Source organism: Huiozyma naganishii, chromosome 3 (assembly GCF_000348985.1).
Source record: "Huiozyma naganishii CBS 8797 chromosome 3, complete genome".
Lineage (NCBI taxonomy): Eukaryota > Fungi > Ascomycota > Saccharomycetes > Saccharomycetales > Saccharomycetaceae > Huiozyma > Huiozyma naganishii.
In genome coordinates this window covers 465,608-483,582 of record NC_035924.1, presented here as the reverse complement: position 1 = coordinate 483,582, position 17,975 = coordinate 465,608, and the positions used below count along the sequence as shown (strand labels likewise).

General features: G+C 45.3%; 9 protein-coding genes across 9 annotated transcripts; 7 read left to right on the top strand and 2 right to left on the bottom strand.

Moving 5' to 3' along the window:
- Positions 1 to 392: 392 nt before the first annotated feature.
- Positions 393 to 1,256, bottom strand: KNAG0C02470 (uncharacterized protein; the record flags this gene model as incomplete). Its single annotated transcript, XM_022606960.1, has 1 exon — positions 393 to 1,256. The coding sequence occupies one exon, from the start codon at positions 1,254 to 1,256 to the stop codon at positions 393 to 395; it is 864 nt and encodes a 287-aa protein (XP_022463604.1).
- Positions 1,257 to 2,893: 1,637 nt separating this feature from the next.
- On the top strand, positions 2,894 to 3,874 carry KNAG0C02460 (uncharacterized protein; the record flags this gene model as incomplete). Its single annotated transcript, XM_022606959.1, has 1 exon — positions 2,894 to 3,874. The coding sequence occupies one exon, from the start codon at positions 2,894 to 2,896 to the stop codon at positions 3,872 to 3,874; it is 981 nt and encodes a 326-aa protein (XP_022463603.1).
- Positions 3,875 to 4,372: 498 nt separating this feature from the next.
- Positions 4,373 to 6,007, top strand: JJJ2 (Jjj2p; the record flags this gene model as incomplete). Its single annotated transcript, XM_022606958.1, has 1 exon — positions 4,373 to 6,007. One exon carries the CDS (start codon positions 4,373 to 4,375, stop codon positions 6,005 to 6,007), a length of 1,635 nt encoding a protein of 544 aa, XP_022463602.1.
- Positions 6,008 to 6,725: 718 nt separating this feature from the next.
- Positions 6,726 to 7,931, top strand: TPK1 (cAMP-dependent protein kinase catalytic subunit TPK1; the record flags this gene model as incomplete). The annotated part of the gene is made up of 1 exon (XM_022606957.1): positions 6,726 to 7,931. The coding sequence occupies one exon, from the start codon at positions 6,726 to 6,728 to the stop codon at positions 7,929 to 7,931; it is 1,206 nt and encodes a 401-aa protein (XP_022463601.1).
- An 847-nt stretch (positions 7,932 to 8,778) lies between these two features.
- On the top strand, positions 8,779 to 11,370 carry HAL5 (protein kinase HAL5; the record flags this gene model as incomplete). The annotated part of the gene is made up of 1 exon (XM_022606956.1): positions 8,779 to 11,370. One exon carries the CDS (start codon positions 8,779 to 8,781, stop codon positions 11,368 to 11,370), a length of 2,592 nt encoding a protein of 863 aa, XP_022463600.1.
- Positions 11,371 to 11,636: 266 nt separating this feature from the next.
- QCR8 (ubiquinol--cytochrome-c reductase subunit 8) lies at positions 11,637 to 11,921 on the bottom strand (the record flags this gene model as incomplete). The annotated part of the gene is made up of 1 exon (XM_022606955.1): positions 11,637 to 11,921. The coding sequence occupies one exon, from the start codon at positions 11,919 to 11,921 to the stop codon at positions 11,637 to 11,639; it is 285 nt and encodes a 94-aa protein (XP_022463599.1).
- Positions 11,922 to 12,797: 876 nt separating this feature from the next.
- On the top strand, positions 12,798 to 14,924 carry SET2 (histone methyltransferase SET2; the record flags this gene model as incomplete). Its single annotated transcript, XM_022606954.1, has 1 exon — positions 12,798 to 14,924. One exon carries the CDS (start codon positions 12,798 to 12,800, stop codon positions 14,922 to 14,924), a length of 2,127 nt encoding a protein of 708 aa, XP_022463598.1.
- A 357-nt stretch (positions 14,925 to 15,281) lies between these two features.
- On the top strand, positions 15,282 to 15,908 carry ASG7 (Asg7p; the record flags this gene model as incomplete). Its single annotated transcript, XM_022606953.1, has 1 exon — positions 15,282 to 15,908. One exon carries the CDS (start codon positions 15,282 to 15,284, stop codon positions 15,906 to 15,908), a length of 627 nt encoding a protein of 208 aa, XP_022463597.1.
- A 650-nt stretch (positions 15,909 to 16,558) lies between these two features.
- TOH1 (Toh1p) lies at positions 16,559 to 17,764 on the top strand (the record flags this gene model as incomplete). The annotated part of the gene is made up of 1 exon (XM_022606951.1): positions 16,559 to 17,764. The coding sequence occupies one exon, from the start codon at positions 16,559 to 16,561 to the stop codon at positions 17,762 to 17,764; it is 1,206 nt and encodes a 401-aa protein (XP_022463596.1).
- Positions 17,765 to 17,975: the final 211 nt, after the last annotated feature.

Genomic DNA, 17,975 nt, shown 5'->3' with positions numbered 1-17,975 from the left:
AAATTAAATTCCTCTTTCTAATTCTATCCAATTTGTTTTTGTTAACTGCACGTTAATCCGAAACTGTAAGCTTTAGTTTCGGGATATTATTTTTGAAGGATCAATCATCCTTCTAAATAAATAGATATAAATAAATAAGCTTACGATATCCATAATATATTATATTTGTTTAACTCATGCGTTTGCGTGGACACAGTGTGAACTTTCGTATTCGTATCATTATGATTCCGGAAAAACAAAAAACAAGTTTAATATATAGAGTAGAATCGTATTTTATCTTTTTATATAGGAGTTGTGTAGATGATGCAGCGAGGATTCAAAATGTTCCCTCAAATGGCTTTCGCTTTTTAGAATATTTGTAGAGCGGTAGTATTAACCGTGGTCACTTATACCTAACAGTCAACCAAGTCAATGACGGTTAAATAAACCTTGTTACATTGAGTACCGATGCTTTGGTCGTACAGGTTGTAGAAGTTACCGGACAAACATTGGTAGAAGACATCTTGATCACCTAGAGCCAGGTTACCTTCACCAGTGATCGACCAACCCGCAGCGTAGATAGCGCCGGCTTGTGGTGGTGGACCGTCAAATTGGAATTGTCTGTTGGAAACGATGGAACCAATTCTGCCCTTACTGTCGGTCAAAACACCGTCCTTCAAAGTAAGTTCCAAAGTACCAGAAGTCTTACAGGAAACAGAGTCCACTGGGTCAGAAGGACTAGTGGTGGATTCGGCTGAAGTAGTTGCAGTGGCTTGAACTTGGCCGTCGTTTACTTGAGAAGCACCAGTAGTAGTTTTGGTGGTGGCTTGAACTTGACCATCCGTTATTTGAGATGCAGCGGCAGCGGTAGTCTTAGCTTGCGTGGTGGCTTGGACTTGACCATCCGTTATTTGAGAAGCAGCTGCTTGAACTGTATTTTTCGTTTTAGTGGTGGCTTGGATTTGGCCGTCCGTTATTTGAGAGACTGGGGCCGCAGCAGAAGTTTTGGGCTTCTTGGAAACTGCGTTTTTTGTACTCGTAGTGGCTTGGATCTGACCATCAGTGATCTGAGAAATAACATCTCTCTTAGCTTGAGAAGCAGAACTCGTCTCACCGGAGATTGGTTCAACGGCAATACCAAACGTCGACACATAAGAGGAGATACCGTTCTTGTAGGTAGCACTTGGAGTCAAAGTGGACCATGGCTCAGATGGCACGTAGGCACCAAGGACAGACGAAGCTAAGGAAATAGCTAGCAGAGTTTCTTTAAATTGCATTATATTAAGCGAATGGATTGTGGTTGTTTGGTCTGTGTCTATAAGTGAAGTAGACAAGATGCGGAAACACGAACTATTGATAAACGTTCATTTCAACAACCGACAAGATAATACGATGTTTATATACGTTTTCTCCAGTCGACCGTCCCAATACAAGTCCTCGTTGATGGGAACCACCAATTTTGTATCCATTAGAGGAAATATTATTCTTAACTGCCAACGGCGGCGGATCCTTTCCACGCCTACGGTTACTCATTGCGTCTAGACTTCTCATTCATCTTCAAAACAAGTCTGCTTCAGCCACGAAAACGACAAGAAAAACCAAATTTTTGGCGTTTCGCGCACCGTCAAAATCGGAAAAACATCCATCACGTTTCCTTTCTCGGACACAAGATATTTTTGATGCGCGGATATAGTGAAAGAAAAGAAACTAAACACGAAAAAGAAACGTACACAATTGGCGATGAGGAGCCTCGAAAAAGAAATACCCTGTCAACACCACCAAACAAGAGTCGCGTCCTCCTGTTATTCCGTGGTCGAGCCGTAGATGCTACCGGCTTGGAACTAGCAAAAACCACGCGGAACCGCAATAGAGAGAAAACCGGGCTGATAGATGAGATCATCGAAATAAACCTTTACTTTTTAACACAACACAATATAGGTCCAGCCAGTGGTGTTTCTTTCTAATTATAACTATAGAACCATAGACCTCCTTTCGGCTGCGTCGGTGAAACTATGCCGCGGAAAACTAGTCCATGAAGTAGTATACCCTTACTCTTCATATTGGCCTTCACTTTGCACTTTGAAATATGAAAGGTTTTCTTTCCTCTGCGAATACAAGGTTCAGTTAAATTCACGTCATTTATGAGGATAGTTAGAGTCAAGATCAGCTGGTAAGGCTGCTCTAACATTCATTGTAGATTCGGAATAGTCGAAAAAAAGGTACAGGTACATTTGAGGTTTTTTCATCACGTGATAAAATCCGCCTTTTTTCCGAACGGAAAGAATATCCATTTGCACTAATTAGGAAACTGCCGGTTTCGAAGACCAGCAAAAAAGGCAGGCAAAGTTACGAAACCCAGCTGCGTTTTTTGGGGCATGTTAAGAAGTGCATCAATGTGTCAATTGCTGGGCGAAATTTTCTTGCAAAGTTCAGTAGAAAATTAGAGTGGCTGTGGCGATGCTGTACCCACGTTTGGTACAGTATGACCCATTGCCGGCAAATTACCGTTCTCGACTGTAATTAATAGTTGGAATATCCAGCCGCGTTCATCGAAAGGCCCTCCATACACAAACATATTCTTTATTCAGCATTATTGGAAGTGGCTGGCCTACTGATTATGTGATCTAATTATTAGCAAATTCAGCAATTATCGATCTAAGATGGAAAGTTCAAGATTACTGGTCTTTTGCTTTCACTATCCCTTTCCATTCTCTGGAATATAAAAAAGAGACACTTCTTGTTGGATGATGGGGAAAATGTTCTACCTCTCACTTAGTTTATCCCAAGATAAGAACAGTACAAACAAAACAAGAATTCCAACACTACAGCTCATTTCCAAAATGCAATACAAGAATACTCTAATTTCTTCAACCATAGTTGCTTCAGCGCTTGCCGCTTATGTTCCATCGGAACCATGGTCTACTTTGCCCCCAAGTGCCACTTCAAAAACGGTATCACCGAATACGCTTCCACCTTTGGTATCGCCGTTAAACCGGTAGCATCTGCCGCCAAGAGAGACGCTGTTTCTCAAATAAATGATGGTCAAGTCCAGGCTACTACCAAGACTTTAGCTCCAGCTCCAGTTTCTCAAATCGGTGACGGTCAAATCCAGGCAACCACCAAAACTGCCGCTGCTGCTCCAGTTTCTCAGATCGGTGACGGTCAAATTCAAGCTGCTACCAAGACTGCTGCTGCCGCTCCAGTTTCCCAGATTGGTGACGGTCAAATTCAAGCCGCTACTAAGACTGCCGCTGCTGCCCCAGTTTCTCAAATCGGTGATGGTCAAATCCAAGCCGCTACCAAGACTCTAGCCCCAGCTGCCGTTTCTCAAATCGGTGACGGTCAAATCCAAGCCGCTACCAAGACTCTAGCCCCAGCTGCCGTTTCTCAAATCGGTGACGGTCAAATCCAGGCTGCTACCAAGACTGCTCAAGCTGTCTCTCAAATCGGTGACGGTCAAATTCAAGCTACTACCAAGACGGCACAGGCTGCATCCCAGATAACGGACGGTCAAGTACAAGCAACAAAAGTATCGAACTCGACTACCCCAGCTACCCCAGTTCCAGTTAATTCCAACGACCCAGTGAGATCTCAAGCATGCAAATCCAGCGGTACTCTACAGATGAACATACACAAGGGTATCCTAACAGATGGACATGGCAGAATCGGTTCTATCGTTTCCAACAGACAATTCCAATTTGATGGTCCACCACCACAAGCCGGTGCCATATATGCTGCCGGTTGGTCGTTGACCCCAGAAGGTAACCTAGCTATCGGTGACCAAGATACTTTCTACCAATGTCTATCGGGGAACTTTTACAACTTATACGACAAACATATTGGCTCCCAATGTACGGAGGTCCATTTGGAGGCCATTGATCTGGTTAACTGCTAATTGGAATTTGTCCAGCAGTCTAAATCTTTTCAATACACAATTTAAGCACATTTCGGAGGACGTTTCTTTAGCTGGAGTTAGAAACTTACAAGGCATTGTACATTAGTTCTTTTGAAGCTACTTCTATCATTACACAACAGAGGAGTAACTTTACCATTCTATATAAACATAGTAACACATTTTTAAGTTTTATCATAAGATCTTTTTTCTTTTATCCTGCACTGGTATTCATTCGCTCTCGTTTTGAGTAAAAATCCCCATTCAATGATACACTGAATAGCGAGGAAATTCTTTCTACAGTGCTTTGACCAACCCTTTGGTGTTCGTCCTCTACTGTGAACTGGGACGGACACTTCATTTATGGCATCTTTTTTCTTGAAAAGTTACTGTGGTTGCTGTTTTAAGATTTATGTTGACGTTTTATTTTTCCGATCATCCAGATTCCAGTTTATTGAGATGCACAATACCATGTAGAAGAGGGGGGCGCTTGCACCGATAATGGAACTGGAACTTGATAAGACAACACATTATTCACTTTTAGGAGTACACTTTGATGCCACCAATGAGGAAATTTCCAAATCCTACCGTAAGCTTGCTATGAAACTGCATCCCGACAAATCAAAATCGGATAAATGTGAAGAGCTTTTCAAGTTAGTGGTGCATGCACACTCTGTGCTCACAAACGGAGAGGAGAGAGCTAAGTACAATAAGGTGCTAATTTCCCAAGGGATCTACGAACGTGGGTCTGACCCAGCGGGCAAGTCATTACATACAAAAGCCAATCCATTTGCTAATAAGACTCGGAAGAGTAAACCTTACGAACAGCAACCGTATGGCTTTGGGTTTGAGAATGAAAGAGCACCGGACCACACTCATAAGACTACACAACCGACTCATGGAAAGACTAAGGGCGCGAATTCCAAGTCTTTCAATTTGAAATCGTATCAGAGGCAACAACACGATCATAAACGTGACGATGAGGAAATGACCGATCCTGGTAAAAGGCGAAGAAATGGCGGTATTAATGATGAGCAGAATCCGATCGAATCTATTCCTTGTAAAGACAAAACAAGAACAACGCAAGAACCCACCTTTGAAAAAGATCCGGGGAACACGGCATCCGTTGGTGGTAATACTAATCAAGAAGAACGGGAAAGAAGAGAAACTGTGGCCGAAGAAGAATTCCCAGCAAAGAAGGGAAGATGTGCTTCTACACCGAGCCCGTCTTATAGTCCAGAGTATATATCTCCTGGGCCAAGTACATTCCCTACAAATGGTGATGACGAGGAGGAAAGTGCGGGAGAGGAGAAAATTTACACTTCCGATGCGGATGATGAGGTAGTATTTAAGAAGAAACATGCTCGAGAAAGAGAGACTGATGATACCAAGGGTGATCCAGCATGGTCTCCACGGTTTCGTCATTACGCGAGAGCTAAATTCAAAAAAAGGGAATCTGACAAAAGATCTACCTCACCCGTTAAGCTGGCTCCTGCTAATTACGATACAGCGATTATAGAGGATTGGAATTCCAGCATACGAGATATCATTAATAAATTGAACTCTCTAGACCGGAAACAGAGCAACAAACGGGGAGCAGAGGCGAAGAGTGAGGATATTTTATTCGATATGCAACACATCAACGATTCGTTAGAGTCCATACCTGTTCGAGAGACTAAGAGGGCCAAAGTGTTTGACAACGATGATGTAATGTTGCATGATCCGGTCAACCAGACTCTACCAAGGGTGTACAAACCAGAGTCAATAGAAAGCAATGATCTGTGCATCCAAAGTGACGTATTAGCAACACCACTTCCTGAAATCCCAAATCTACAAGTGGATATCCTCGATACGTTTGAGTTGCAGAAATTGAACAATGCGGTCATTCAGTTCAACGAACAATGCAGTGTTTTCAAGAGGAAAGCCTTGACTTGCTACATGAACAGGGTAATCTCAGACATCCAACACACGGATAAACTCACCAAAGTGGAGAATTTTGGCCAGTGCATAGCGGGGAGGAACTTCGACGCTGAACTTGTGGGTAGAATCCACGAACTGGAGTATCGACAAAACATGGTCGCACAGACTTTCACCAGCCTAATGAAAACGTCATACCTACAAAATTCCAACCTGTAGCTAGCGAGAGAAATAGGGGATGGCTTCTTTGAGCATGGCCCTTGCGTGGTTTGCTGTCAATGCAACTAATATGCGCCTTGCGAAGGTATCGACCCATAGTAACACCTTTCCTCATTACTGTCTAGTGCCACCCGCCGCTTACCCCTTTCTGCGGACCCGTGAAGCGTCCACCTCTGCCATACAATAATCACAGCGAGCCGTCCATCTCAACACAGGCGGGCAGCGCACGGCTCGCTCCGTCCCGCAGGAGGACAATGCGGAGTGCACAATAGAGGAAAGACAAGCACGCTGCGGGCGGGAAGCGCTGCGGCGCAGAAACCGCCGTGGGAGCCGACCGAAAGAGGAAACCGTCCAATCTGAAGAAACGGATGCGAAAAAAAAAACAGGAAAAACCCATTTTTTTCTCTCTCTGCGAAATTTTGACGCTTTTTTCTTTTTTTCTTTTTTTTCGTTCTTCGTGTTGGAAAAACAGCGAACTCGTTATGAGGGAAGGGGAACGGAAGGAGGGAGTCGCCCTCTCTCTGTGTGCGTGGAAAGGACGCATACTTTTTTTTGCATCCCCGTGGTACTTTAATCACATAAGAGCGTAGGGGTGATACACTTCTCTCTCGCTGCTCTTGATCACTACAAGAGACGGGTTTATTTTCTATTATTTTTCAAGAAGGAGTAACGGCAGGCGGGATAGTGTGTCCGTTTTATGTGTATATAGGTTATATATATGTACCTGGATCCGCAGAAAAAGAACGAGGTCAGGACTTTGAATCTACCGCAGATGGATGAGCACAGTGCGCACTTCCATCAGCACAGTTCGGGACACGAGGAGGTCCCGGACCGGGGGGAAAATGCGAGCACGTTGGAGGCAAGATTGGAGCAGTCGTTGCAGATGAAGGAGGGTGAGGAGGAGAAAAGTGACGGAACGAGGCAGCAGAAGAGGGATTATCCGAACTTTGAAGGCAGAAAGACTTCTGGGAAGTACACGTTGAACGACTTTAAGATTCTAAGGACTCTCGGGACTGGCTCCTTTGGGAGAGTCCATTTGATAAGATCAAACCATAACGGAAGGTTCTACGCTTTGAAAGTGTTGAAGAAACAGACGATTGTCAAGTTGAAGCAAGTGGAACATACGAACGACGAGAGGTTGATGCTTTCTGTAGTGTCGCATCCATTTCTCGTGAGGATGTGGGGGACTTTCCAGGATTCACAACAGGTGTTCATGGTCATGGACTACATCGAAGGTGGTGAGTTGTTCTCCTTGCTAAGGAAATCCCAAAGGTTCCCTACACCTGTCGCTAAATTCTACGCTGCAGAGGTATGCCTTGCGTTGGAGTACCTGCATAACCTGGACATAATATACAGAGACTTGAAACCAGAGAATATTCTGCTGGACAAGAACGGGCACATCAAGATCACGGACTTTGGGTTTGCCAAATACGTGCCCGATGTAACATACACTCTATGTGGTACCCCAGACTACATTGCACCTGAGGTGATGAGCACGAAACCGTACAACAAGTCTGTCGACTGGTGGAGTTTCGGCGTGCTAATCTACGAGATGCTGGCTGGCCACACACCGTTTTACGACTCGAACGCGATGAAGACATACGAAAATATCTTGAACGCGAAACTCAAATTCCCAAGTTTCTTCCACGACGACGTGAAGGACCTCCTGACGCGGCTCATCAACAGGGATCTGTCACAGCGATTAGGTAACTTACAAAACGGAACCGAGGACGTAAAGAGCCATGTCTGGTTCAGCGAGGTGATTTGGGAGAAACTACTGACAAGAAACATAGAGACACCGTACGAACCACCCGTGCAACAGGGCCAGGGGGACACTTCTCAATTTGATAGATACCCTGAAGAAGAGATCAACTACGGCACAGAGGGCGACGACCCGTACGGTTCCTTATTCACCGATTTCTGAACCAGGGAATTTTCTTTTTCCTGGTTTTCGGTTGTAGAAGCTAAAACAAACAAGAAACGACGAGCAGTGGGTGGCACAGAGGGAAGGGAGCAAACGCAGCGTAGTGGAATCCCTCACCGTCCAGTCCAGCCCACTTCCACAGAACCCGAGGGAGGATAATGTCAAAAAGTAACGCTAAGACGAATAAATAATAGTAGAATCACGTACTAAAAACTGGGACAGTACGTTGTCCCAATCCGAATGAAACGGGAGAGGAAACAAAGAGGTGTCAATGCGGGACCACTTGCCTCCCTCCAACACTGCCAAGACGTCATTTCCAGCCCCCACCCCCTTAGGGCACCGTTATCACGTGAGACGGCGCGCGCAAAGGCGGTTACCCAGAAGGGTAAGTCGAACCGCTCGTCCTCTGCTTCTTTTCTTTTTCCTTTTCTCGAATTCGTTTTCAGAAAACTGTAAATATTCCTCACATTTTTTTTTACATTTCCACTTTCATCACAGCGCAGGATTTTGCTGTGGGCGAAAATCTGCCAGCCTGGTTGGATCTGGAGACTCGATTTAAATTTGCGCCTACTCCTCCCTCTATATAAATCGAGCTGAGTCAACCAGTTAGGTCGGTGTGTATCGGTCGGATCAGCAGTGCTTTTTACTTCTGTACAGCGTGGTATAGTGAGTGGTGGTCCGTACTTCCCCTTTATCTTTCTCTATCTTTGCCCCTCCCCCTACCGTTTTTAACGGCTTACAAGGCTTAGATATATTAATAGAATTCCCTGACTCAAGGTTTTTGGGTGTGTGTGCGTGTGTGTGTCTGAAATAACACCAGCAGAAGAAAAAGACGGTGATATACCAAATGGGTGCAAACAATGAGCACGTATCCCGAAGCTCTTCTGTTAAGAGAGCTAAATCGATCTCCGAATCTTTGAAGGGGCTGTTCAAACCGGGCAGCTCCACAAATACATCCTCACATACTGGGAGTAATACAAACATATATGCATTGCATGAAGGTAGGGAGCACAGTAAGGTGAAATCTATCACCCCGGCTTCGTCGCTACCACCTCTCAAGACGGACGTTAGAAGGAGGAAATCGCTGAATGACGATAAAGTAAGCATAGGGTCTAGTAATACGTCGAAACTGTCCAGGATCGCTGACGAAAAAGTCACGGAGATCCAGAAAACTAGGACAGGCGGTGGTAATAAGCAGCCGTCGTCAGGGAAACCGGCGAAGAGTGCCGCTCACGGACACAGTGCGACGAGTTCTCCGCCGATCCTGGCTGAGGGGGTGCCGCTGGCGCAAAGTCCAGAACTTTCAGCAGCTAAACAACACAAGCTGAACTCGAGTACTATCACGCCTGCTAACTTGCCCAGGATTGATAAACTGATATTGTCTCCATCACACTCTAACACAAATTCACAGGACTCCAAAGATTTCTATCTAAGCGAGGAAGAATTGGATCAGATTAACGATAAATTGGACTACGACTCATCCCTGACGAAGTATCAGTACGATAATTTAAGCGAGGAATCAAAACCAGATGAGTATATGGATAGAGCGGCTAGTATTGACGAGGCCACGGATTCAGCAGCGCCAACACCAAAGAAATTCTCTATCGATGCGATACTAGACGCTAAATCCAGATCGAGACCCCGCAGCAGAAGTCGATCGACGTCGCTGAAAAGATCGAACTCGTCGTCGTCTAACTCTTTACTCAGCGCTTCCAATCCACAAACCCCAATGTCGAGTACCGCCGCATTCCCACCAACGGAACCGAGAGTCTCAAGGGGTAGACCACACGCCGATACCATTAGTGCCTCAGGTTTCCCCCGATACCTGCACCCAAACAACATCCCAGGCTCACCAGTAGCACACCAAACCACAGAACCCGCTTGTATCTTACAGGTGGACAGTTTTAAAGTATTCTCAAACGGCACACACGAACATAATATGAAAACTATAAGCATTGTAGACGGAGATTCTGCGGGGCCCAACAGCGCCAAGGCGAAAAGTGGGTTTTCATTCAGTGGGTTCTTTAAAGTAGGTACACAACACAATAAGAACTTAGACGATATCATGGTTGGTGGAGGGAACGACGAATTGGGCTCCTTCAGCTATGATCAACCAAATTTTGAAAACGCGTTGTCCTTGATCCCTTTTGAAAAGAGAAGTCTCTGCGCAAGGGTCATGTCGACGTCAAGTTCAGACTCCAGTGTTGAGGAGGACAAGAAACCGGCAGGGTCTAGGGATGATGCGCCGAGGAACAAAGGCCCACATGGGTCCAAGTCCGAGAAGGCGATACCGCAGGTGATAAATCCTCGGGCGGCTGTAAGTTCCGAAGAATTGAAGTTAATTAACAGCTTATCTGAGAAAATACACGCAGGATTGAAGAAAAGTGCGGCCGGAACGAAGTCACAACCGGAGAAGAAGCAAAAGACGCCGCGTTCCAGGGACGACGAACAAAACCGGTCGGATGTTGACATTCAGAACTTGCCGTTCGCAGACCAATACGGTAAAATTATTGGCACGATCGGCCATGGTGCATACGGTATTGTCAGCGTCTGTGCGAGACCGATCAGACACAGCGATATTCCGCCTCTACCGACATACTCGAAGAACGGGAAACTGTTCTTTGGTGTCAAGCAGTTGAAACCAAGAGTTAACGAATCGGTCGAGAAATTCAGCACTAAGATCACGTCGGAGTTTATCATTGGCCACTCTTTGAGTAGGCCACATAAAAAAGGTGATAAGATATCACCCAATATTCTAAAGATTATTGATCTGATGGAGAACGAGGACAAGTTTGTGGAAGTGATGGAGTTTTGCCCCGCAGGTGATCTATACAGCATTTTGACACGAAAATCCAAATCCGGTTCCGCGTTGCATCCCCTTGAGGCAGACTGCTTCATGAAGCAGCTGTTACACGGAATCAAATTCATGCACGACAGAGGTGTTGCCCATTGCGATCTAAAACCGGAGAACATTCTATTCCACCCGAACGGGCTGCTTAAGATTTGCGATTTTGGTACTAGCTGTGTCTTCCAAACCGCGTGGGAGAGACACGTACATTTCCAGAGTGGCGCCATGGGGTCAGAACCTTACGTTGCACCGGAGGAGTTCATCCACGGCATGGAGTACGATCCACGTCTGGCGGACTGTTGGAGTATTGGTGTTGTTTACTGTACCATGGTCCTTGGCCACTATCTGTGGAAAATTGCGCTGAAGGAAAAGGACGGTCTGTACAAATCTTTTGTGGAGGAGATGGTGGAAGAAAACGAGTTTTATGTGTTTGAAGAGTTGAGACATGTTAACCATGATATCAACAGGATGCGGAGAGTGGTACTCTACAAAATCTTCCATTGGAACCCTGAGAAACGTATCAGTATCCATCAAATCTTGCAATCCCCTTGGATGAAAAGAACTAGGTGCTGTATTCCTTATAAAATATGACCAAGAAAAATAAACGAGGAATTCCAATGAAGTGGTCTACGTGTAAGGGGACAGGTCTCAATTCTTTTTTGAGGTATAACTTTATTTAACTCCACGTACGTCCAATAGTGCATAATATACATAATGACAACAATAATCATATTTGAGATGACCACAGTTAGTATGACGGACGGGGATCTAATGTGGGAGATAAAAAGATAGATAATGTTTTCTTCGAAGAATAAATAATAGTAAATACTTCATACGTTGCATAAATGACCCCCAGATTATACGTTCACCCTCTCTAATTCTTCTCTCCCGGCCTTTGTGTACAAGTAACTGTTATACTCTTCGCCGTTCTTCCACCAGGCGTAGTATATGCCAGCGGGTATCAATACAAACAGTACCTGCGACTTAAACCTTCTAAAACTGTTAAAAAATGCATTTTCGAACGAATGTGCTAGAGGTTTCTGTGCGTAGGGCGACACGGAGTACGAAGTGACACCCTTTTGCTTGGGGCCACCCATGTGACCCCACCAACCCATATATGTGTTTGCCGATGGACCTCCCATTATTATTTATTATAGCGTGTGCTTCGTAAGTGTGTAACTGTCCTCTTCAAAACACAAGACGCACCAAACACAAGGTAACTGGTGGGAGTTAGACCGAAGAGAGAAGCCTTGTTTTAAATACTGACATTCTTTTATTCCTGTTTTATCGTAACACCGAAAAAAAGACAGTGTAGAGCGGATCCCCCTGCTTAGCTCTGATTGGCTGGAATGCGGCTTCCAAGGTAGAGGTAGGTATGTTGGTAAGAGCACTGCATCTCTACGTGAGAACACTCTCTATCGTGGGAGTGAAACTTCTGTGTGTCTTTTATGTAGTTGTATAAGTGAGATACTCGGCCATCAAGACGTTTGAGACGAGTGCGCCTATAGAAGCACGGTAAAACCCAGACACCAAACGTGTTCTCACTGTGGAAACTGGGGAACAGTGCAGCTGTCAGACGTGTGGCTCGGTGAATGTACAATGACAGCAAAAAATACGGCAGTTAATATCCTGGATATGACATTAAAACATTATCAGAAACAAAGTCTCCCTTTGAACAGTGGCTAGGGCTCTCTTTTGTTAATTGCGATGGTACTTTTCAATCTTTTTCAAAGATTACCGTTATAAGAGTTCTTGCCTCCTGGTGAACTTACTGGAACACCTGGGAACAATCATACTACTAACCCGACAGCTATCAGGTACCCGGGAGCTACAGTGCTTCCAGAGGGTTTCTCTCTCTTTTGCACGTGACTGCAAGAAGTAAACAAAAATTGTGTTATTTTCGAATAAAAAAAGTTGAAAAAAAAAACATGAAAATTTCAAATTAACAACATCATCGTGCTAGGGAAACAAGCGATAGCGGTAAACCGTTAAAAAATAAGGAAGGGTGTGAGCCAAGCATGTCAGCGAAGTCTGAGACACCACCACGTATACCGCAGCTGTTTCCCAATGAGGAGAGCAAGACAGACGAGGCTTTGTCGACGTTCACGCCGCTCGAATCGTGCATTTACACTTCGAAATACTTGGGGAATTCCAATAATGAATTCATGGAATGTGACTGTTTCGAGACGTTCGAAACCGACGAAAAGACCGGGGAACGGTTTAATGCATCGTGTGGTGAGGACTCCGACTGTATCAATAGATTGACTCTAATAGAGTGTGTGGACGGGCTGTGCGAGTCTACCTGTGGTAAGAACTGTCAGAACCAGAGGTTTCAGCGGAAACAATATGCTGATGTAATGGTTTTCCAGACGAAGATGAAGGGGTACGGTGTTCTCGCGAAGGAGGATATTGATCAGCACCAGTTTATATACGAATATATGGGGGAGGTGATTGACGAGGAAGAGTTTAGGGACAGGATGGCCACTTACGATGAGAAGAAGTTTAAGCATTTTTATTTCATGATGTTACAAAATGGGCAGTTCATTGATGCTACGATGAAGGGGTGTCTTGCAAGATTCTGCAATCATTCTTGCAGCCCCAATGCATACGTTAATAAATGGGTGGTCAACGGGAAATTAAAAATGGGTATTTTTGCCAGTAGGAAGATTTTGAAGGATGAGGAGATCACATTTGATTATAACGTTGATAGATACGGCGCCACAGCTCAGAAATGCTACTGTGGGGAACCTAACTGTATAGGGTTTCTTGGTGGGAAAACCCAGACGGACGCGGCATCCCTATTGCCCCAAAGTTACGCGGACGCACTGGGAGTGAGCGTTTCTATGGAAAAGAAATGGATTAAAGCGAAAAAGGCTAGTGGTGAAACAATAACGAAGAGTGATGATGAAAACATAAATGTCGAGTTTGTAGAGTCCCTGGAGATCACCGCTGTCGAGGACGAGTCGGATGTAACAAAGATCATGAGTGTGCTCCTTCAATTGGACAATAAACTAATAGCACTGAAGTTGTTCCAGAGGCTATTTTCGATAGAGAGTGAGAGCCTTTTATACAAAGTGATAAAACTTCACGGGTACAAATGTTTCGCCAATCTTTTGGAACTCTTCGGAGAGGATGAAGATGTTATCAAAGACATCTTGGTCTTTTTGGATAAACTACCCAAGACGACGAAAAATGGTGTCGTTGCATCTCATATTAACGAGAAAGTGAGGGCTGTCATGGAACTGTTCCCGATGCTAGAATCAGAGGGGTCCAGTTTGCTTTCCAAATGGGACAGCTACGAAACTTACACGAGAATCACGAAAAGAGAACTGAATCAAACATCGACCTCGATCAAATCAATAGATTTGAGACGGTTGAGACTACCGCCAGGCTGGGAGATGATACAAGAAAACGGTAGACCGATGTATTATAATGCTCAGGAACACAGAAAGTTGGCGGAACCGCCTAAGATTACAAACACCCAAACGCGATACGACACATCAAATGGCAGTCGGTACCAGAATTACTCTCCCTCCAATGGCCGTGGCCCGATGAGTGACCACAGAGGCTCTGAAATGTACAGAAACAAAAGGCCACTGACCCCTGACGTCGACTACGAATCGAAAGCTCCGAAACTCAATCAGGATGAGGAGTTGGAGAGGAAAAAAGAGGAGGAAAGAAAGCGTCTTAAAGCCAAATATGAGGAAGAAAGTGCGAAAAGGGATGAGTTGACCAAAATCATTGCTGATGCCAATAGACAAAAAGAGATAGAACGAGAAGAGCAATTGAAGTTGGAGAGGGAAAAGGAGGAACGGAAATTGAAACGTAAGACAATGTCGCATTCCGCACATATTGAACGTAAGTGGAACAATTTCTTTGCCCTCTTTGTCCCCAATTTGGTGCGAAAATACACAACGGATGTGGCTTTAAACCACGACTACATCAAACAGTGCTCAAGGGATATTACAAAGATTTTGACCAACAAAGAGCTTCGAAAAGATCCAAAGACTTTACCCCCCAGCGAACCTGATAGAGACAAGAGAGCCAAAGTTAAGAAATTTGTCAACCTGTACATGGAGAAGCTTGTCAACAAGTACAAGCAGAAGAAGGAGAAAAAGAATATCATGCCCCCATCGTCATCCTAGCACACTCAAAATAGTACAGAACAATAACGAAATAACGGTCACGAACGGTTTGTGTGTCCGAACAGCGGAAGATTTCCCACACTATGCTTTGTCTCATACACCTTTAAAGACGGGCCAATGTATTACATAGTTGAAACCCAAGTTGTTTTTTTGATATTTCTTTGGTTTAAGAAGCGATAATTCTCAAACATCTAAAATCGTGTAAATTACCCGATTAGGATATTACATTGAAACTCGAAGGATTTCTAACATGATGTTGCTACAGTACATAAAGTGGGGTCTGTCGAGGTTGTACAAGTACGTTAGTTTCTAGTTTATTGGCATTGGTAAAAGTCTCAAGTCTAACGGTAGTTATTCATGGATTCTCTACAAACAGTTATGGACGAGGCACACGAACAAGGCCAAGAAAAGTATCTGGTCGCACCATTTGAGGACTTTCCTGAGAACCACAGCTGCGAATGCCCCTCGTGTCAAAGGTCCTCTCTATATTACCACTACCCTATCCGTTTATTCCTGGTTGGGCTTATATTCCCTCTCGCCTCGATCTGTAACGTGGGGCTATACATATGGTGTCAATTCTACCTAGACCACAGAGTAGCTCACCCCCCACTATCCGAATATGACTACCCGACACAGTACGAGGCTAGCACGCGGGAAACAAGGTCCCATTTCAAGCTCAGCGAGAGTACGTGGCAAGAGACTGAGCTTATGAACGGCAGTGAATTGAGCCTATCAGGGAATGAGGAGACGGTAGTTGTCCACCGCGCAGATGAGGACCCGCACTCTGACAATGACGTGGACAGCGATCGTGCCCTCCAGACGACCCGTTACCGCCATTTGAAGGAAGTAGTCGAGGAAGTTGTGGGTACGCATGTGAGGCTGAGAAAGCATTACACCACCTGGATGCTCAGAACTCTATGTTCGCTGGCCGGGCAAACGATAGCTATAGTGCTTCTTTCAGTCTTACTTACCAAGAGGGCATAGATAGGTATGTGTAATTACTTACCACCACCACACCATCCACTATTCTTACGTAAAAATAATTTCCAATTCTGTATCCTTTCGGAAGTAGACTATGCCAAGACCCAGAGCCTACTGCTCCTCTCACCTCGACACCTCGACACCTCCCCAGACGATCAAAAACACAGCAGCCAGAACGTCATAGCTCCAGCTGCAATTGCAACAGCCCGCTGGAGAGCGCGTCCACGGCCTCTGGAACGTACTGCGTAAGTTCCCGATGTTCATTTTGTTGGACAAAAAACGCGCAGAACGGGAAAAAGCCGGAATTCCTCGCCCTCCTCCTCGTTTCTTTTCTGTGTTTTGTTTCTATTGTTTGAGTTTCTTCGAGCCCGGTTTTCTCCTTTTCCCATTGTTCTGCGTCTATTTTTGAACCGCTCGAGGAACCTCTCGAGGAAACCTCTATACGGGCAGCCGAGTAGTGCATTTCGAGCGTGGTGGGCCTCTCTCCCACAGCCTCCCTCCTTTAAAACAGCATCTGCGTTCTTTGTGAGTTCCCTCTGTTGTTGCTTTCTTCGTGTTTGCATTTAAAGACGGTAGAACTTTATAGGTCGTCTTGCATCTTCTTCTTTTGTGTACTACACTCGACACAGAAAAACCCGAAGTACAAGAAGAGAATGCTGTTTGACTACTCTGTTGCGCTGCTAGGTGCGCTGTCGCTGTCTGCAACGACCGTTTCCGCCCAGGTGAGGGCTTACGACAAGATCGACTTCACCAATGTCGGTTTTGCAGGTACGTATTTCCCAGTGAAATCGTTCTCTGATATAACGAAGGACAGTTGTAGTTGTGAGGTTGCGGACGCGGAGTGGTTCTCGGGCACCAATGCGCCCCTGGCAGAGTACGTCTCTGTCCACTTGCGTGGGCCCTTGAGTCTGTCCAAATTCGCCTTCTACAACTCCCCCGGGTTTGTCGCTAACGATTCCAGATCGTCGTCTGCGTGGACTCGTCAGGCGTACTACGACGGGAGTGCGCAGGTTGGCGAGAACGTCACGTTTTTGGCGAGAGCAGGTAAGGATTCTCCATGTTTGGGGAAGGCTTTGACGTACGCGGGCGCTGACGGTGTTTCCTCAGCTAGTCAGAGAACTGTCCTTGGTGGGAACAACTCGATTGCCTCGGACCAGGAATACATAATCTACTCGAACGTCTCGTGTCCCAAATCCGGGTTGGATAGAGGGTGTGGTGTCTACCGTAAGGGGATTCCAGCGTACTACGGGTTCGGTGGTGTCACAAAGATGTTCCTGTTTGAATTCGAAATGCCCACGGAGACCAAACAGAACTCGTCCTCAATTGAGTTCTTCGACATGCCTGCCATTTGGTTGCTGAACGACCACATTGCAAGAACCGCACAGTACCCAACAAACGCCAACTGCTCCTGTTGGGCCAGTGGGTGTGGTGAATTCGACATCTTCGAAGTGATGAATGGTACCGAGAGGAACCACTTGTACTCGACCTTCCACACTTTCCAAGGTATCGAGGATTTGGGCACAGGTATTCAATCGTACGGTTACATCCCAAGAAACACCACCGGGACAATGAAAGGTGGTGTTGTGTTTGACTCTGCTGGGAACACGATCACGTTCATGTCCGACGACGTCTCCTTCGATGCTAACATCACTAGCGACGCAGTCCAGAGCCTGTTGTCATCCGTCCCAAGAAACGAAACTTACTCGTCTCAATTGATGAGCATCTCTGCTACCGCGCCAGCGTCATCAACGGGGACAAAGAACGGTAAGTCCAATGGGGCTCTGTTGTCCTCACCATTGTCTGGTATCTGGTACTACATATTTACCGTTGTCACCGCTGTGGGTCACTTCTTGATTTGAATCTGATATAAACTTGAGGGGAAGTGTGAAGTGAATCTGTATTTATGTTTGTTTTGATATTACGTTTGCTTACTTATATTTAAAGTATTTTCTTCCCTTTGCTATGTGTATTACCACATCCATTATATTTAGAGGGGTGTACCCTTGGCCATGCGCTCCAAACAACAACAGTGGTATTCTATATAACGATATATATCAGATAAGAAAGATC